This window comes from Zeugodacus cucurbitae, chromosome 2, assembly GCF_028554725.1.
Source record: "Zeugodacus cucurbitae isolate PBARC_wt_2022May chromosome 2, idZeuCucr1.2, whole genome shotgun sequence".
Taxonomy (NCBI): Eukaryota; Metazoa; Arthropoda; class Insecta; order Diptera; family Tephritidae; genus Zeugodacus; species Zeugodacus cucurbitae.
This window is the reverse complement of record NC_071667.1, coordinates 45,735,757-45,757,444: the sequence shown is the minus strand read 5'-3', so window position 1 is coordinate 45,757,444 and position 21,688 is coordinate 45,735,757. Positions and strand designations below refer to the sequence as shown.

General features: G+C 38.7%; 2 protein-coding genes across 3 annotated transcripts; both read left to right on the top strand.

Annotated features, from left to right (window-relative positions):
• Positions 1-5,748: 5,748 nt before the first annotated feature.
• LOC105212405 (uncharacterized) lies at positions 5,749-7,220 on the top strand. Its single transcript, XM_011184348.3, has 3 exons — positions 5,749-6,316; positions 6,388-6,569; positions 6,635-7,220. The coding sequence occupies exons 1-3, from the start codon at positions 5,869-5,871 to the stop codon at positions 6,938-6,940; spliced, it is 936 nt and encodes a 311-aa protein (XP_011182650.1). The 5' UTR covers positions 5,749-5,868; the 3' UTR covers positions 6,941-7,220.
• Positions 7,221-14,961: 7,741 nt separating this feature from the next.
• On the top strand, positions 14,962-18,275 carry Eno_1 (Enolase). 2 transcript variants are annotated; one of them, XM_011184358.3, is made up of 4 exons: positions 14,962-15,272; positions 15,547-15,790; positions 15,974-16,155; positions 17,493-18,275. In XM_011184358.3, exons 1-4 carry the CDS (start codon positions 15,066-15,068, stop codon positions 17,634-17,636), a joined length of 777 nt encoding a protein of 258 aa, XP_011182660.1. In that variant the 5' UTR covers positions 14,962-15,065; the 3' UTR covers positions 17,637-18,275. The 2 variants fall into 2 exon arrangements, with proteins under 2 accessions (XP_011182660.1, XP_011182659.1); XM_011184357.3 differs by having other exon boundaries at positions 15,547-15,817.
• Positions 18,276-21,688: the final 3,413 nt, after the last annotated feature.

Here is a 21,688-nt window from a genome sequence, read left to right as displayed (position 1 = left end):
ACCGATTCAAATAAAATTCGGTATATAATATTTTCTTGACACCCTGATGACACGTGTGGAAAATGGATAAAATCGGTTCACAACCACGACAACTTCCCATGTAACTCAATTTTGAACACCATCTTATTCCTTTACTTTATAATATATACATAAGGAACCAATGAAGATAGCGAAATAAAACTTTACAGAAATACTGTATATGATCTGTGGCGTCACTACCGAAAATTTCGGTAAATCTCTCAGATATTTTAATTTAATTCATAGGAAATATTTTTCTTCTAATAGTGTGTCTCTGTACCAGAAATGGTTAAAATCGGGTCATAACTTCCCCTAGCTCTCATATACCTAATTATGTATGTATGTATGTGATTGGCGTTGCAACCGTTTAGCCGGTTATAGCCGAATCGACGATAGTGCGCCACCTCTCTCTCTCCTTCGCAGTTAGGCGCCAGTTGGAGATCCCAAGTGTAACCAGGTCGCTCTCCACCTGGTCCTTCCAACGGAGTGGAGGCCTTCCCCTTCCTCGGCTTCCTCCGGCGGGTACTGCATCGAACACTTTCAGGGCTGGAGTGTTTTCGTCCATTCGGACAACATGACCTAGCCAGCGTAGCCGCTGTCTTTTTATTCGCTGAACTATGTCAATGTCGTCGTATAACTCGTACAGCTCATCGTTCCATCGTCTGCGGTATTCGCCGTTGCCAATGTTCTGAGGACCATAAATCTTGCGCAAAATCTTCCTCTCGAAAACTCCTAGTGTCGTCTCATCTGATGTTGACATCGTCCAAGCTTCTGCACCGTAAAGCAGGACGGGAATGATAAGCGACTTGTAGAGCTTGATTTTGGTTCGTCGAGAGAGGACTTTACTGTTCAATTGCCTACTCAGTCCAAAGTAGCACCTGTTGGCAAGAGTTATTCTGCGCTGGATTTCGAGGCTGACATTGTTCGTGTTGTTGATGCTGGTTCCCAGGTATACGAAATTATCTACGACCTCGAAGTTATGACTGTCAACAGTGACGTGGGAGCCAAGACGCGAATGCGCCGACTGTTTGTTTGATGACAGGAGATATTTCGTCTTGTCCTCATTCACCTCCAGACCCATTCGCTTCGCCTCCTTATCCATGCGGGGAAAAGCAGAACAAACGGCGCGGTTGTTGCTTCCGATGATATCAATATCATCGGCGTACGCCAGGAGCTGTACACTCTTGTAGAAGATTGTACCTTCTCGGTTTAGCTCTGCAGCTCTTATAATTTTTTCCAGCATCAGGTTAAAGAAGTCGCACGATAGTGAGTCACCTTGTCTGAAACCTCGTTTGGTATCGAACGGCTCGGAGAGGTCCTTCCCAATCATGACGGAGCTTTTGGTGTTGCTCAACGTCAATTTACACAGCCGTATTAGCTTTGCGGGGATACCAAATTCAGACATCGCGGCGTAAAGGCAACTCCTTTTCGTGCTGTCGAAAGCAGCTTTAAAATCGACAAAAAGGTGGTGTGTGTCCATCCTCTTTTCACGGGTCTTCTCCAAGATTTGGCGCATGGTGAATATCTGGTCAGTTGTCGATTTTCCAGGTCTAAAGCCACACTGATAAGGTCCAATCAGTTCGTTGACGGTGGGCTTTAGTCTTTCACACAGTACGCTCGATAGAACCTTGTATGCGATATTTAGGAGGCTGATCCCACGGTAATTGGCGCAGATTGTGGGATCTCCCTTTTTATGGATTGGGCAGAGCACACTGAGATTCCAATCGTCAGGCATGCTTTCTTCCGACCATATTCTACAAAGAAGCTGATGCATGCACCTTATCAGTTCTTCGCCGCCGTATTTGAATAGTTCTGCCGACAATCTATCGGCCCCCGCTGCTTTGTTGTTCTTCAAGCGGGTAATTGCTATTCGAATTTCTTCGTGGTCGGGTAATGGAACATCTGTTCCATCGTCATCGATTGGGGGATCGGGTTCGCCATCTCCTGGTGTTGTACTCTCACTGCCATTCAGCAGGTCGGAGAAGTGTTCCCTCCATAATCCCAGTATGCCCTGGACATCGGTTACCAGATTACCACCTTGGTCTCTACATGAGGATGCTCCGGTCTTGAAACCTTCGTTAAGTCGCTTCATTTTTTCATAAAATTTTCGAGCATTCCCTCTGTCTGCCAGCTTCTCAAGCTCTTCGTACTCACGCATTTCGGCCTCTTTCTTTTTTTGTCTGCAGATGCGTCTCGCTTCCCTCTTCAGCTCTCGGTATCTATCCCATCCCGCACGTGTTGTGGTCGTTTGCAACGTTGCGAGGTAGGCAGTCTGTTTTCTCTCCGCTGCGAGACGGCACTCCTCATCGTACCAGCTTGTTTTTTGTCGTTGCCGAAAACCAATTGTTTCGGCTGCAGCGGTACGCAGTGAGTTTGAGATGCCGTTCCACAGTTCCCTTATACCGAGATGCTGATGAGTGCTCTCAGAGAGCAGGAGTGCAAGTCGAGTAGAGTATTTCGTGGCTGTCTGTTGCGATTGCAGCTTTTCGACGTCGAACCTTCCTTGTGTTTGTTGACGGGCATTCTTTGCTGCACAGAGGCGGGTGCGTATCTTCGCTGCGACCAGATAATGGTCCGAGTCTATATTTGGTCCTCGGAGCGTACGCACGTCTATAACACAGGAGACATGTCTTCCGTCTATCACAACGTGATCGATTTGGTTCCGCGTGTTTCGATCAGGAGACAGCCAGGTAGCTTGATGTATTTTCTTATGCTGGAATCTGGTACTACAAACGACCATATTTCGGGCCCCAGCGAAGTCGATCAGCCTCAGGCCGTTTGGCGATGTTTCGTCATGGAGGCTGAATTTTCCGACTGTTGTGCCAAAGACACCTTCTTTACCCACCCTGGCGTTAAAATCGCCAAGCACGACTTTTACATCGTGGCGGGGGCAGCGCTCATAGGTGCGTTCTAGGCGCTCATAGAAAGCATCTTTGGTCACATCGTCCTTCTCTTCCGTTGGGGCGTGGGCGCAAATCAGCGATATGTTGAAGAACCTCGCTTTGATGCGGATTGTGGCAAGACGTTCATCCACCGGGGTGAATGCCAGGACTCTGCGACGGAGTCTCTCTCCCACCACAAATCCAACACCAAATTTGCGCTCCTTTATATGGCCGCTGTAGTAGATGTCACAAGGACCCACCTTCTTCCGTCCTTGTCCCGTCCATCGCACTTCTTGGATGGCGGTGATGTCAGCCTTGAGTCGTATGAGGACATCAACCACCTGGGCAGAGGCACCTTCCCAATTAAGGGTCCGGACATTCCAGGTGCATGTCCTTATATCATTATCCTTAAAACGTTTGCAGGGGTCGTCATCAAAAGGGGGGTGTCTCACCGAGGCTTTCGTAGATTTTTCATTGGGGAGATTTTTTTATGTGGTGGGTCCCAAGCCCTACGCACAACCGTATAAGCGGGCTTCGCCTTCTCACTTTAGCTCGCCTTCAAACGGATGTCTGTTGGCTACCCAGAGGATACTTGGTCTAAAACCGGAAGTCGTGAGCTGCTTGAACCATGTGGAGAAGAATCGTTTCTGGCCACTCCCAAGTGAATGACAATCAAAAACTTTCCTCACTTGCGTGAACTTCTACACATGATCCCATCCTCCCTAATTATAGGTTTTCCAAATTGGGTCAAATTGTGTGTTATCTTAATAAAAATATATCAATAAATTGCAAGAGTATAAAATGTTCGGTTGCACCCGAACTTAGCCTTCCTTACTTTTTTTTGCGTTAACTCGTATTCACACATCCATCGAAGTTCTTTATGTATCCACCCATATTTAGATGGTTCCAAACGTTTATTTTTTCTCTTTTGTCGAAGAAAAATGTATAGTGTGGTCCTTGCTGGTGTCAATTTTTTACTCGTTAAAACAATACAGAATCAAACAAAAAGCGCTAAGTTCGGGTGTAACCGAGAGTTTAATACTCTCGCAATTTATTTGTTACATTTTATTAAGAGAACACACAATTTGACCCACATATTCGGAATAAATATAAAAACCACTATATATATGGGGAGTGGGACCGATTTCAACTATTTTTGATACCAAGCTATATTATATCTCAAATTTTACGTTCACTTAATTTTGCTAAGTTATCTCACATCCACCGGTAGTTTGAAAATCTATATATGAGGTATATGGGACCTAGAGGAAATATTGCCCTGATTTTACCCATTTTTGGCGCAGAGGTACAGTATTGGAATCATCTCCTTTGAACAACTTAGGATATCTGAGAAATTTACCGATATTTTCAATATAAAATTAGATTAGATTTTAAGATGGGTGATGTCACACTACAAACACAGTATTTGTGCAAAGTTTTGTTCCGATATGCTAAATTTATAGATTGCTAAGTGAACGAATCAGATGTGATTTTAAATTATGGTTTATGAATAGTAGGCGTGGTTGTGAACCGATTTTGATAATTCAAACTGTAGTAGTATGATTCTAAGATAATGTTACGAATCGAAATTTTTTTGAAAGGGGTCGAGTAGTTCCTGAGATATAGTTTTTGACCCAAAAGTGGGCGATGCCACGCCCATTTCCAATTTTGTTTAGAAAATTTAATGCATCTTTGTGTGCGATCTTTACCAGGAAATTTAAGGTTTCTGGTGTTTTTATATTGTGTTAGGAAGTGCCTAAACGAAACGACTCAAGAGAGTTTGGTTGATATGTGTAAAATAGTTTTAGTAGTTTACGAGATATGTACAAAAAACTTAGTAGAGTCGAGGCCTCGCCCTCTTTCCCACAAAAATATCATCAAATATGACATTCTCTAGAATTATCTTCTTTACCAAATTTTACTTCCCTAACTTTGTACATGGCTTAGTTATGACACATTATATGTTTTCGGTTTTAGTCATTTTGTGGACGTGGCAGTGGTCCGATTTCGCCAATTTACGAATGCAACCTTCTTATGGTGCCAAGCACCAAGTTACCAAGTTTCATCAAGATATCATACTCTTTTCTCAAGATATCGCTTGCACGAACGGATGGAAAGACAGACATTCAGATTTTAACTCTACTCGTCACCCTGATCATTTAACTCCATATCTAACTCGTTTAGTTTTAGGTGTTACAAACAACCGTTAGGTGAACAAAACTATTATACTTTGTGCAACATGTTGCGAGAGTATAAAACTTAACATTCCCGAGGGAATGGATCTGGGGGATTTTAAATTTTTTATATGAGACACTTTATCAAAAGAGATATCCCCTTTTAGGGTTGCAAGTTATAGTTCACTGATATTCCCTGACTGTGAGAGAGGGCTCTTACACCTAGCTTGAAGTATTTTAATAAAATAATTACAATCATTCTCTCTGCCATTGTGTAGACCTTGCAGAACTCATAACAATTAAGTCACTTGTACTGACTGCACAGCTGTGAGTAACACTTTGTGATAGCAATTGAAGCATTACCTACATGCTCATAGAATTGCTATGCTGGTGAAATCACAAGTGTTAGGCCATTGGTCAATTGTACTTATATTACGCATGCGGATATCAGATCAAAACAAATAATGAAAATACATACGTAACGCGCAAACGAAGACTGGTAACAAAAAAGAAGTTGGGAGGAGAGCGCTAGCGCGAAGGAAAGTTGCTAAAACCGCAGAGAACGGACGAGTTGCAATGCCAACCAATTTTAGCGGCAGCAGCGACAATTGTTTTCGATGGCAACATGCATTTTAATTGATAAAATGTACGATGTCGTATAAAAACCACAAGCAGCTAATACGCCATTTACATACCCACTTGGATTGTCTGTGCGAAAAGACGCACCCACCACAATAGCAAACACATTCAGCCAGGCAGCACATTTTGAAGGGTGAGAAAAAACAAAGACGAGGATGAGGATGTTCGCCATTGTATTCGTGGTGGCGCTAACCGCTAGCGCTACATACGCTGGTACCACTCAAGTGGCCCCAACGCGCTCCGCCACCGATCTGGCGTTCGACATGTACAATAGCTGCTTGAAGGACTTCAGCACAAGTTGTGTGCAACCGAAGGCTATGCAGTGGTTCAACCAGGCTCTTCAACAGGATGAGATTCAAATCACCGATAAGTTGTCTATTGTGCGCACAACTAGAGTGCAGCCCATACAACAGCGCTCCTATAACCCACAAGAGCAATTATTCGACGATATCGATAACTTCTTGGCCACACATGCATTGCGCGTTAAGGCGCCTGAATTCTTCAGCACCGAGGAAGCACGCTCATACGTTCCAGACTTTTTGTTCAGCAACGTCCTAACCAAAGATTCTGTTTTGCCGTTAGCAGAACGTGATCCCAATCAAGGTAAGCCCTAGCAATTTAATTGTGAAATCGACTGTTGTGATAAGATTTTCGAATTGTTTGACCCTTTTCAGGTCGTGGCATGGTCCGTAAAGTGTTATTGCCCTTCCTCATCGGTTTGAAATTGAAGACCACTGTCTTGGTGCCACTTGCTTTGGCTTTGATCGCGCTCAAGACCTGGAAGGCCATGACTTTGGGTCTACTCTCATTGGTGTTGTCTGGCGCTTTAGTTGTTTTCAAAATTGCCAAGCCAAAGGTAATATTGCAGCTGTTGAACACGTTTGGTGTTTAAACTCGTATTTTAATCTTCTTTCTCTGCAGATTATCAATTACGAAGTGGTGCATTATCCTCATCATGTCGAGCATGTGGAACATATCGAACATATTCCACACCACATCGATCATTTCCCTCATCATGTCGAACACATTGTGCCGCATCACATTGATATCGTGCCCCACCACGTGGATCATCATGTCGATCACCATTTGGATTTGCCAGCACATGTCGAACATGTTGAGCACTTCGAACATCCATCGCCCGCTTGGGATCCACACGCTTGGGCGCGTTCGTCTCAAGAACCACAAGACGCACAAGATATGGCTTTCGCTGGTCAAAGGCAACCTTAAATTAATACATACCCTCACTTAGCTGAAGGTAATTTCGAATCATTCGAACGAATGGAAATTGACGACAACGCAGCGCCTTTATTTATTTTTTTTACATAGGTTTAAGAGAGGCACCCGTTTCCAAAGAAATTATTTATTGAACAAAACGTGAAAATCTAACAAAAAGATACTAGAAAATATTATTTATTTACTTGCTTGTACAAAAATTGTTAATATTTATTTTTAGTGAATAATGGCAACCCCGTTAAAGAAATAGAAATAATAAAACAAATTGAAACTACTGAAGCATTTTTTAACTGTCTATTACAAGTAGTATTCCAGTTTGTGCGTCCATTCTCAGGTGGCCTACATATACTTCAAAATTTTGGTGTTCTAAATCTAATTATAATAATTTTTAAATATCGATCTCAAACGCTCATGCTGTAGTTTGAAATACCGATCGGGGAGAATTATAAAATACGAAAAATGTAACATCGTAAATCCAGTAGTGTTTTGAAAACTTAAAATCTACTCAATGGGCACCGGTGAAGCCTTATACATACGTATGTGTGACTGACCGATTGTTAACGTAGCAATAACTACATTTTATTCCACGACTATTATAGACAATTCATAAATAAGTAACTCTTTAAGGACACCTGATCATTTGATAACTTCATTTGTGGAACTTCATGGCAATGAACAAGCCACTTTTAGAAATGTTTTGAAAGATTCCCAAAAATTGTTTTGACTTCAGCGATAGCTGATCCCTTTGATATTTCGTGAGTCCTTTCAAAGTTCCCAGGGTAATGAGAAAAAAATATTTTATATTCAAAAAACATCTGAAATAAGGTCACAATCAGGTACATTTTCTTAAAATAAGAGCATACGAATCCAAAATTGATAAAATACATCCTATTAAAAGACTAATCAAAATGTGCAAACCGATTTGTTTTGAGCGAATCGAACTCTGGTATTTCTTCACTTACCATAAACTTAGAGATTTAGAAAATTTTAAATAATATTGTTTTATTAAAAAGATTTATACATTTTAATGAAATGATGTATTGAAAAAAAACCCCGCATTTTTGTTTTCTAAAAACTGATTGTTAGGCTTTAACTTAGTTGCTGTCAACATACTTACTGTTCATTGCATACTTATTTTACTGATATGACCTTTAGAGCTAAGAGTTTTTAGCGAAATTCATGTGAGCTGAGACGCAAAATAGAATGGACAGTATATTAAAAACTTAGTAATTCAGTAGGAGTTTACATATTTTAGACACAATGCTTATGGAAGACCGAAAAACAGTAGCGTTGTATAACTTGAAAATTGGTCAAAAGTTTTCGCTTTGTTTATCATAAAATGTGTCTACCTTAATGGAGCGGACAATACTCGTGTAGTTTATTTTTTTATTTTTTCATCCACACTTGGGACAATGCGCCTGTGCTTCTTGGCTAATCTAATTAATCTTGTGTACTTAAGATATCAGCATCAAAAGCGAAGCATCCCAGTGAAAACGGACTAAATTACCAGCAAAACTTCATGCAAACCGTCATCCCTAATTATAAAATTTTTCGCTTTTACAACATCGTCATTTTACACAACTCAATCCCATAAAAGCCATGCAATTTACCATTTTTAATTTCCCTTCCATATGCCAATCCCCCGCCCTTAAGCAGTTGCACAGTAAATCCCCATAGCTGGACTCTACAACAATCAACCAACACAATGGAACCCTTTTCGCGAGTAAATTTATGAGCAACTTAAGTAATGAAAGTGGCCGTATTTGTTGCTTTTTATTACATTCGCTTAAGCATGAAAATGAAATTAACACTGAACTCACCCCTGCACAGCCTGTCTTAATGCGGTAGCTGTTACTTCCCACGATTTGTGTAATATTCCAAACATTCCAAGTAATCCAAAAATTAGTGGCGGGCGTTTGTCTTGGCATTTCCCACTTGTGCAGCTTTGAGTTACTTAAATTGTTAAAGGCGATAAGTTATTCGCAGTAGCTCATTTTTCTCATTTTCAATTTAAGAGCATACCAATGTATCCTTTCGCAGCTACACAGTTGCTCATGTAAATTATTGTTCCCTCATTTATCCTAATACAGTAAAAGCTCCTTATTCGCGCTTCCTTTATTCGCAGATTAAAAAAATGAGACCCAATTTCTATATTCGCGACTAAAAATTTTTTATTCGCGGATCTAATAAGCACATACATAATAATAAAATTATTCCAATAGGTATCCCACCCAATATTCTTGTCAAATGGACAAGAAAAATGTTACAAGAAAATGTTAAATATTCCACTATTTTCGCAATATTTTTGAACTTTTGGTAATATTTCCATATAGAAGGGGCTCACATGGAACTGAACACAACCTATTGAAGAAGAGGCTTCAACAAGCACTGGAAACCTGACATTCAATTTGAAAAATCTTAGTGAAAGTTTAAGAATGGCAAATGAGCTCTGCGATTTCTTTATGAACATTATTGATCCGAAAAAATATGTATATACCCACGTATATATATGAATTACCACATTATTTTAATTAATTTCCCGCAAAAGCCACTTTTTAAGCCTTTCTAAGCAAAGCAGTTCAAAGGAGTTGCCCGTAGTAGTTACTAAAGTGGTTTAATTATGTATTTAACGGAGATATATTTATTTTGTATATATTTGTATAAAGGTTCAGTAAATGAAATGAAATATGGCAGCGGGAAATATCTTTAAGAGGTAATTACACTGTCCATTATTCTGCAGTACCGGTGTTGGTCCAGATTTTCTTCGGCCGAAGGTTGTCTTTTCTGCTATCTAATAGCATTTTCGCACAGGAGCTAATTGATCAATTAACTATCAATCTTATTTTCTATATCACGAGAGCTATAACAGCCCAGCAGGGAGAAACTAAGGTAAATTGTAACAATAATCATATCCAGTTTCCGTAGAATAGTATTCTTCAAAGCTACTAGAACATATCTCTAAATGATGACGCTACAAACATTGCGCGAAAGGTATGTTAGTCCAGTTTCTCAAACCTTAATGAAGCTGAAACCCAAAAAAATATATTTACAGTGGAATTGTAATATCCTTTATTTAATTAATAAATCTTCCAGTCAAGGCACATTCATGCCTCAATGCTTAGGGGTTAAACATTATCAAACACTTCAGCTAATCACAAACCCATCTAACTTATCACTATAAACTGGCAAAGTGAAAGTTGGTCTTTCTCACTATGGGCATTGAAAACGCAAAGTGTCAAGTCGATATTTCTAAAACGACATTCATTTGAGGACGTCAATATGGAGGGAATTGAGTGGACGACAGGAACAACGAGTGAAGTTGGCTGCAACACTACGAATATCACCTATAAAAGAGGTCGATATCAAAAAATTTAAACTGAAACCAATATCCATGCTGAATTTCACTACGGTTGCGTGAGTTAAAGAGATATGCAGCTTGACAGTTTATTGGCCTAAAGCCACTAATATGCAACGTGTAACAATGCAAATGGGTGCCGCCATTATAATTGCAGAATTTCAAATACTATTATTATTATTATTATTTCGATCAAAGAAAGGGGCAACCGCGAATGGTTTGAAGAAATTTTTAATGCAAAAACCGCCATAAAGATAAGCTATTAGAAATGCTATTAACAATTCAAATGCCGAATCGAACAAATTATACAAAAATTCGAAATCGGAGACAAACAAAACATTGAAGAAATCACATTTATTTGCGCTTTTTAATTACACCTAATGGCGCGCTCTACACACGCGTCCATATACATACAAAGAATTACGTACATTTGTATTATTGCTTTTTAATCGCCACCAAAGCCGTTTTTACCTTTGAATGACTTTGTCGCAGGCCTTTGTGGTGCTGCGTCTGCCAATTGTAAATGCGTAAGCGCACTGCGCCTCCTCGCGGCCCGTTGTCGAGTGCATACATAGTACACTTGACGCCCAATGGCAATTGTAAACCGCTACGTACTCGGAATTGCTAATGCGCAACAGGGGCGCGCTCAACTCCCGTCCTCGAGCAATGAAAACTATATGCGTCCCACCAATATGACTGCGGTGAAATCTTTCGCGCTTTGAATCACATGCTTTTGGATTATTTGATTTTAAGCCATGTTTTCAAATTTGAAATTCATATTTCACTATCAACAGCCACAATTTGGTTGCTGAATATCGGCTCGTCCTCCTCATAGTCACTGCAGTTGGTGTTTAGTATGGGTCGTTGCTTGTGATTATCTTTACTTGTGCTTTACATTTGGAATTTCAAATGAATTTCGTGACATTTGGAGTGAAGACTGTTTTCAATTTCACTTTCGTTTTCGAATGATGACCAGCAAGCGCTTTGCTCACGCTCGCAATTAGATTTGGCTGTCATCACGCGCTCACACACTCGCACACATTTTGTATAAATTGTCACAAACGAAAATCCAATTTGTTATTTATTTTTAATGTTTTTGTATTTGTATTTCTATTTTATATAATATCAATTGACGTAGTTGTGTTTATTTTTGGTAAACACTTTCTACTTCATTGCCATTGCTCAATATTGCCTAGTCTCAACAAGCACTTGGTCGAAAACTGAAGTAGCCAAAAGCTAACAAAAGCCGAAACTTCCACTCCAGCCCCAAAAAAGCAATAAGCGCGCATTTGATGTTGTCCAATTTTTAGTTAGTTTCACTTGACCGATTTGTCAATTGGTTATTGCATGAGTGCGAGTATGTGACATATTCTGATTGACGTATGGTTTGGCTGTCGTTTTGATTTTCAAATTCACTGCCGATTACACAACTTCCTCTTGAAAATTCCTCGACTTCTCTTGCTGTAACGCTCTTAAGTAACCGTGTGAAATCCAATTAGATCAGCAAATATGATTTCCAATCAATTTTCATATTTATGAGCCAATAATTTATAATTCAATAATTTTGAAATTATTTACGTTTTTATAGCTGTGTTGCGCAAAACATTAAAATAATTGAGTAACAGTGTGTAAAATTGCATTTGAATCATTCAATTCTGAATTAATTAAATATATTATTTTTTCCATTTTTTAAGCTTGAAATTCAGTATTCAAGGCACGGGTTCAGCAAATACGTGAAGTAGATTAATATAACAGTATCAGTTCATTTTTATTTATTGCTTACCTTCTTCCGAGAAACTCACGTGCTGCTTCTAAAGCGACTCGAGATTTAATGGCGCAGCGTAAAGTCGTAAAAGAAAGCATTGTCTAGTTATCGGTCGATGCCTTATTAAAACAAAAAACCACCAATAAATTAAGCAAGATCTGTGATGACATAATAGATTTAACACGAGCTGTCGCTCTGCTTTTTAATAAACGGAGATGATTTTGAGTATTTAAGAAATTAGTAAGAAAAGAAGTATGGAAGGCTAAGTTCGTTTGTAATCGAACACTTTATATTCTCCCAAATTATTTATTTAATTTTATTAAGAGAACACACATATTCGGCATAAAGTCCACTAGTATAACGAAAATATTTGTATTATATATAGTATATGAGTGCTGAGGAAATTTTGGACCGATTTCACTAATTATAGCCACTTAGTTTTACTATATCTCACATATTAATAGATATAAACGTTGTAAGTGGTATGTGAACCGATTTTGTCTATTTTTATACTCCGGAAATCTGGATGTCTGTCCGTCCATGAGTTAAAATGGAGATATCTTAATGAAATTTGGTACACATGATCCGTGGCACCAAGAGTGTGGCGTCACCCACTTATGAGTCAAAAACCATATCATGGAAACAACTTGACCGATTTTAATGAAATTTGATACATATTTCATACATATATTTTCTTAACACCTTGATAAAACGGACGGAATACGCCTACTTCCCACATAACTCAATTTTGAATTGCATCTGAATCGTTCACTTTATAATATATACATTAGGAACCAATGAAGATAGCGGAATAAAACTTTACACAAATGCTGTATTTGAGCTGCGGCATTACTTTTGGAAATTTTTTCGAAATCGGACTATAACTTTTCAAGGCCCCGGATATCAACCATATATAAAATGATTTTGGTTATTCTATTGGACCTTATGTCGAATATATGGGTCAAATTGTGTTACCTTAATAAAGTTTCATCAATAAATTGCGAGAGTATAAATGTTCGGTTTAACCCGAACATAGCCTTTCCTTACTAGTTCATATGTAAAATAATAGTGTCAAAAAAATAGTATACGTTGAAATTAGTGGAGTAATTCATGAGTTATGGTTTTTGATCCCAAAGTGGACGAGGCCACGCCCATTTCCCAATTTTAATACCAATTTGTGGGAATGTTCTCTGTACCACCTTTGTTGTAAAATTTAGTGTTTCTAACGTTTTTAGTTAGTAAATGAACGCATTTTTAATAGTTTTCAACATAATCTTTGTATGGGGGGTGGTCATGTTTTATTAACCGATTTGTTTGTTGATTAGATATATGTAGATATATATATAAATTTATAGTTTTTCGTTTTTGTCCATCTGTATCACCAACTACCTCAGGAAACCAAGAAACATTAAATCATGATATATACATTTTTACTCAAGTTAAGGCTTGCACGGACACCTCGTCATCCTGATCACTTTGGTATACATAACTCCATATCTAACTCGTTTAGTTTTATGTTATAAACAAGTATAAGTAGTCTTTTAGGTATTCTTATTTCTAAATTACTTATTAGTAATTTAATAAAATAGTCAAGATTCAAGATTGGAGTCTATCAATGTATTTCTTATAGAATTTCTAAAATTATTATTTTATAAATCGAATTTGCAAGTAATTGTGAATATACATATGTATTCATTGGAGACGAAGAGTTCATTGACAATTGTACGCAATTTCTTTACATTGCTGCTCTGATGAATTTCAATATTCGAGTTGCACAGCTTTAGAATGGCGTTGTAGAGTCGTATTTTGTTTCAACCAATTAATTTCCTTATATTTTTAGCTGTTGTCGTTTCAGATAAGATTTTAGATGTAAACCAGGATAATGCAAATAATTCCTTTTGGGAATTCAAGAGTCATCAAATATAACTACAGTGAAACCTGTCTTGGACGAACACTCACAGTCCAAGAGAGGTGTTCGCCTAAGAAAAGGCCATTTGTTCTAAAAATTTAACTTGATGCATGAAAAATTTTCCGCTCAAGGGAGGTGTCTGTTTAGGTTTTTATCTGAAAATTAATTAAATCTAATCAGATTTTACTCATTTTGGTTCGCCTAGGGTCACTGTAAGGAATCAACTTCAGTTATTTTTATAATTTCTATGATATCCTCCAAGAAACATAAAGTTTAATAATACCTAGTTTCAAATATTCACCCAGTATGAATTTAGAAATAATTACTCGTTCTTGTAAACCTGCGAATTTATTTGTAAATTACTTGTTTAATTATAATTAATTATACCTAAAATTGTTGTTGTACACCGCTGTAACAACTTATATTTTTTCTCGGATTCAAGATATCTCGGCGCCATCTATGTAAACGCTGCGCAGAACATGCTGTTGCCAGCTTTGAGCATATCATTAGGGTGCGTGCATTGCATAAAAATTGCGTTAAAAAGCATGAATGAATACGTTTACAACAACAACTGCGCAGGTTTTTTTGTCCAGAGAGGCAATGGATTAGAAAAAGTTGCTCATACGCCAGCGCATGCACGCACGTTCCCTAATCCATTGGTACGCACACGCTTGTCCACACACATCAGCCATATGCCACTGCACCGTGCAGTTGAGTGTCACTGAAGTTCGCTTTTTGTTGTTGTCTGTGCACCGAAAATTGTGCACGCGCAATGCTAGGCAGCAGGTGTGCTTGCGTATAGACTCAGCGCGACAGCGTCTGTCAACTGGTTTTGGCTTTTATGTCTTCTTCCGCCATTTCTTCAGCGACGCTGGTAGGTATTTGTTTTTTTTCGTCGATTTGTCGTTGATTTTATTGTGGGCATGCAGCTAAAGTATGCAGTATAAAAATCGTGCACAATAGAAAAACGATTATTATTCGCAACTGTTCCTTCAACGAGGCGAGTAGCAACTGGAGGTCGCATACGTCTTGAGCGGATCGAGCAAAGACATTTTATTTCACACATTTCACTTCGAACCAAACAGAAAATATGGCTTCGATGCGGTACTTCGTCCTCGTGGCGCTTTTGGGCTTCGCTGCCGTGGCGAATGCTGCTAATGCAGTACGACCAACGAACATGCAGGGCATGATCGATGAAGAGAATGCCAAATGCGAGAGCGGTGCTGATTCGATGGCCTGCATTAAGGTGCGCGCCATGCGTTTCGTCGACACAGTGATCAACAACGATAACTATAAAGTGAGTGAGAAATCAAAGAATTTAAAGTGATTAAATGACATTAAGTGAGCATGATACGTAATAAATTGACGATGTGTTAGAAGTTGTGATGAAAGTACTGGAAATTATATTATTAGAAATTAGACTGAAATATACTGTTTCTTGAAGTGTCAAAAACGTCAGCCTCATTTATACTAATAACAACATATAGTAAGCAATCAGTGCCTACCACATTACAGTTATATTAAAATGTATAAAAATGTTAATTTAAACAATCTCATAAAATTTCTCACAGCTCGGCGACGTGGAGGTCCGGTCAAACGGCTATCAGCCCGCTGCCGCTGATGCCAGTGGTGCACGCTCAAACGACGAAGAACGTGATTTTGTCGATGCTGTCGGCGATTACCTGCAAGGACACGATGTTACCATGGACTTGCCTCTGGGTGATGCCAAGGTCACCGTCTCTTCACGCAATTTGGCCAACGATGAGTTGAGCCTTAATGTGAAATTGGCCGGTGATGGTGTGGTTGAGGGCAAGGGTAAGAAGGGCAACTTCTTCAAGAAGGGTGTGTGTTTGTATTTGCATGCGTTTTTGTCTACACTGACACCGGAACACAAAAGTGAAAAAAGCTAAATAATTAATTTCTCTCTCTCTATTTCTATCTCTCTTCACCACCACCACCAACCCCATCACAACTGTATACATACGCACACACATCTAGGCAAGAAGCACCGTTTGCGTAAAATGATTATGCCATTGATGGTGCTGATCCTATTGAAAGCGATGACTGTCATCCCAATGGCCATTGGTATACTGAAGATTAAGGCATTCAATGCTTTGGCGTTGGGCTTCTTCTCGTTCATTGTGTCGGTTGGTTTGGCCATTTTCCAATTGTGCAAGAAGGTAAGCCTAATCGTATATTTTCCTATTTCTCTTCGCGTAAATTCTAGGCTATCGTGGGCTGTTAATTTCCATTGGCATGATGTACTGCCACAAAATCAAAACAAAAAAACAAACGAAAAAAATGCATTTACTTAACGAACTCTTAAAAAAATATTTATCAATATCGAGAATGTTGTAGCAAAATCGTGGGCAAACAATTTGTGGACAGAAGGTATTTTGCTAAGTTGTTCTAATGTTTGTTTTGGGTAAGTTTTTTCAAACAACCCCAAGAACACCCTTCAATACAAAACAAACATCCCAACACAGCCCACAAATGAGTCTGTACATACATAGCCTAAAAATTTAAATCCCACTACGTCCATATATGCATGTATATTCCGATGTTTCCAAATCTGAATGTTGCACATACATACACATCTACTATTTTTATTAATCAGCGGTGTTGGTATCACCAGAACGTAGCTACAGCGATAACGTTCTTCAAATGTCGAACGCTAGTCAAAGGGCCCCAAAATATTCCTAGTAGAAGCGCCAGAACTAGTTTTTAAATAATATTGTAGATAATTATATAGAAAGGTTGTCATTGACAGACCCCTATAGAATAGTTATGGACCGACATAGATATACCCACGTATTTGTTAAAAATGCTATGAAAATTAACTTTTTCGTTTATTTTCTGTTTTCATTTACACTATTAGAACACTTCAGTGGCATTAGTCATCTCAATGCCCGATGTACCAGCGGCAGCGCTAGTGCCGAAATTGGCTTTTGTGAAAAGGCAGAAACGAGTATGTCCCCAGTAGTACATAATTGCCTTGTACATGCGCTTAACTCGTCATTTTCCACACCCCCTTCCCCTAAGTAATGTAGGTGTTGGTTTCTAATATACCAAAACAATTCAAAAACAAGAATTAAGACCCATACAAATTAATTACTCATTCAAAATTAATTCCAAATTCAAGTACCCAAAAGCTGCCAGGAGTGAAACGAAATTCAAATAAATACAAACAGACTTTAACGAAATGGTAAAAAATACAGCATACGAATGTAAATGAATGGTTAATATAGGGAATATTAATGTGTAAAAACCGTCCTCAGTTTTAATCCTTTGTATATTTTTATATGCCTGGAGTTCCTTAAAACATATTTAAAAAAGCTTTCCCATGCTCCATTCTCACTTATACATGTATTGTTATATTTCCCCGGCATATTAAAAATGACAACTGAAAATTAAGTTTTCAAATTATATTCGGTTGTTGCTCTTTTTGTGTGCTATACAATCATACCAATTTTCTATGTTTTCCTTCTTCCATCCGCTTTCTCTTTCACACTTCTAGATCGCCGCTGAGCACCATTCCGCGCACATCACTGCCCACGGCCCTTGGGATGGCCGAGCTATTGGCTTATCTGCCGCCGTTAATGAGCCCGCATACCAACCAAGCGAGGGAGCACAGAGCTTGGCCTACAAAGCTTACGTTTAAAATCTTTGCTTGATACATACTTATGTATATGCAAGCATAAAGAACCTGAAGAATACCATTATATACTAAAAATAGCAAAACAACAAATTCCCACACAAAATGAAAAAAATACGTAGATGAACGAACTTAGGAAAGCAGAAATCAACCATGGCAGCGCTTTGAGCCGCGGCAACGTTATCGGCGCAAAATTGGCACGTGTAAAGTTTGCATTAAAAAATGACACTTTGAACTGGAAATTAAGCAAACAAGAACAAACGCTAAAGCAACCATTTGTTTGGCGGAATTTTTCCACTTTTTGCATTAATTGTTATCCGAAGAGTTGGGAGCACCATGCGATGCCATCACTGTCTACCGTAGCGACGCCGTGGCGTATGAGTGTTCTGCGTGCAAAAACCAAACGGGATACAAAGGCAAGGGCCAATACCAACTATAAAAACAGCAACTACAACATTTACCATTTAAGCACAATTTATTTAATTGTTAGTAATTTATTTATTTATTTATACCCTTATTTATTGTAAAATACATGAAGGAGATTTGCCTTTTTCGTATTGTTAAAAATACAGAAGATTGTAAAAGAAATCCAAGAGAAATGCAAATGAAAAGTTGAAAAAGATTTTTTATCGAAAAATTACACAAGCCCTGAACTTATCATTTCGTATGAAAATTAATCACTTTACAATGGGTCACTGCACTGAATGGAGGCGCGCGACCGTAAAATGAAAGGGTCGCTCAGTCAATGGTATGGTATTTGTCACTAAGTAATGATTTTATTGTAGGCCGTTGTAAATAAAAAATTCATAGATAATTTGCAATTCAAATGAATCGCACTAGGAGGCTACTGCGAGCATGCTCGAGAGGAAAGGTGTTAAAAATGAAAAATGAACATTGTATGCAATTAGGGTGATCAGGCGCATCAAATGGGGTCATTTAACCCATTTCCCCGCTTTGCTTCTACTGCATAATTAATTACGTACTTTGGTTCATTTTTATTTGGTTTTGTCGCTTGTCGAGTCATCGTGAAACATTTTGCGTCATTCATCGTTTGATATACATACTCGTGTAAGGTACCTTGTTGCAGACAAATAAAATTTTCGCACATGTGCGCACAGAAACCTCCGCGAAAATATGCAAACGCCAATCGAGCCGCAATTTCACTCACAATTGCATTTCACCAGCTGCCCTTTTTCAGCTAGCTTTCTTTATTTTATTTGATGGATTTTTTGCTGTTTTTGTTATAAAACTTTTCTCTTATTTTTACATTCGTCACACGCGCATTCCATCAAATTACAACATGTCTGAAAGTATTCGAAAAATTTCACTTATGCGTTCCAAATTAATTCACGTTGCTCGATTACTCGCACATACATATGCATGCCTAAAAACAAATATACTCGCACATATGTACATATATACAAATGAACAAGTAAATTGAAAAATGCGAACTTTTGCTCGCTACCAAGTGTGTATTCTGCTCCAATCCCCCACTCTTCATAGGTATTCGATCATATGTATATGCCATTTGACAATAACCAACACACAAAAATCAGTTAAATACTACAGACACTCACTCTTTCGCGTTCTAATTAGCCAATTACAGCTGAATGGCATTTTCGATTTCTATTTTGCGTTCGAATTATATTTTCTAATTGATTGACGATTTGGTTTGATATCGGTTTGATATCTTACATGAGCAATTAAACGTCAATGAATGCAATACTTTTCGATAGAAAAATCCTAAAGTGCCTTCGGGTTGCCTATATTGAAGCAATTTCCAATTTTATGCCGAAATTAGTCAAGCGTTTTTTTCTCCATCACTTATTTTTATTCATATATTTTTTTTTCAACTGCCTTATCTGCTCTGCAAATATTCTCATATGCTCGCATGCGTCTTTGCTATCTACAGCATATTTTTACTTTTGCGAGAACTTTCATTTCAGTTGGCCAATTCAGCTGACACCTTTCAGTGCTATTATCTGGTATAATGCACTTTTAAAGGTGGTGGTTTAATGGTGTCGCCTGTATAACATTTTCTACTTGAGTCATTCCAAATATATCGCTTTGGTTTTTAAGGGTTCAATATTTATAATTTTTTTCGTAACATCTTTAAATTGTTTGTAATAATGGTTGAATGGATGCCTATTAGCCCAGAAATATGCAAGTCTAAATGGCCGCATTGAACGACCATTAATATTATTCTTTAGCAAACCTTTTCCTTATGCAATCACCAGAAAATTAATGAATTAAGAGAAACATTCGGCTATTTCTATCTCTTCAGTTCACAACAATTCCAAATTTCACAGAATTCATAATAAGTAGTACTTATTATTATTATTAAAATATAATATTATTTTTTAGAACATGTTTTTGGTAATACTTCTATAGTTTAAATTTTATTATTTAATTGTGACCTGAAGCACTGTGAATACGAAATTTCATCTCTAGAAGCCATTAACAAATTCTTAACAGACATACCTAGTTGCTTTACCGATTCCAATAGCATTATAAATTTTATAACCCCGATATTTAAATTGCAAATGAAGTTCATTTCTAATCTCAAATACTTCGGGAAATGCTCCAACCATTATCGTGTATGTGATTGGCGTGGAAACCGTTTAACCGGTTATAGCCGAATCGATAATAACGCGCCACTCCTCTCTTTCCCTCGCAGTTCGGCACCAGTTGGAGATTGCAAGTGTGACCAAGTCGCTCCCCGCCTGGTCCCTTCAACGGAGTGGAGGCCTTCCACTTCCTCGGCTTACTCCGGCGGGTACTGCATCGAACACTTTCAGAGCTGCAGTGTATTCGTCCATTCGGACAACATGACCTAGCCAGTGCAGCCGCTACCTTTTTATTCACTGAACTATGTCAATGTCGTCGCAAAACTCGTACAACTCATCGTTCCATCGTCATAACTCTTACGCAAATGTTTCCTCTCGAAAACTCCTAGTCTCATCTGATGTTGACATCGTCCACGCTTCTGCACCATAAAGCAGGACGGGAATGATGAGGGACTTGTAGAGTTTGATTTTGGTTCGTCAATTGCCTACTCAGTCCAAAGTAGCACCTGTTGGCAAGAGTGATACTGCGCAGGATTTCGAGGCTGACATTGTTGGTGTTGTTGATGCTGGTTCCCAGGTATACGAAATTATCTACGACTTCGAAGTTATGACTGTCAACAGTGACGTGGAAGCCAAGCCGCGAATGCATTGACTGTTTGTTTGATGACAGGAGATATTTCCTCTTGTCCTCATTCCCCTCCAGCTTCGCTTCCGGCGCGGTTGTTGCTTCCGATGATATCAATATCATCGGCTTACGCCAGCAGCTGTACACTCTTATAGAAGATTGTACCTTCTCTATTTAGCTCTGCAGCTTGTATTATTTTTTCTAGCATCAAGTTAAAGAAGTCACACGATAGTGAATCACCTTGTCTGAAACCTCGTTTGGTATCGGCTCGGAGAGGTCCTTCCCAATCATAACGGAGCTTTTGGTGTTGCTCAACATCAATTTACAGTATAGTTTAGTTTTAGTTTTTAGTTTTGCGGAGATAACTAATTCAGACTTCGCGGCATAAAGGCAGCTCCTTTTCGTGCAGTCGAAAACAGCTTTAAAATCGACAAAAAGGTGGAATGTCGATCCTCTTTTCACAGGTCTTCTCCAAGATTTGGCGCATGGTGAATATCTGGTCAGTTGTGGATTTTCCAGGTCTGAAGCCACACTGATAAGGTCCAATCAGTTTGTTGACGGTGCGCTTTAGTCTTTCACACAGTACGCTCGATAGAACCTTATAGGCGATATTTAGGAGGCTTATCCCACGGAAATTGGCACAGATTGTGGGATTTACCTTTTTATTGATTGGGCGGAGCACACTGAGATTCCAATCGTTAGGCAGGCTTTCTTCCGACCATATTCTACAAAGAAACTGATCTCCATATTATAATAGCTCGGCCGGAAATCTATTGGCCCCGCCGCTTTGTTGTTCTTCAGGCGGGTAATTGCTATTTGAATTTCTTCATGGTCGGGTAATGGAACATCTGTTCCATCGTCATCGA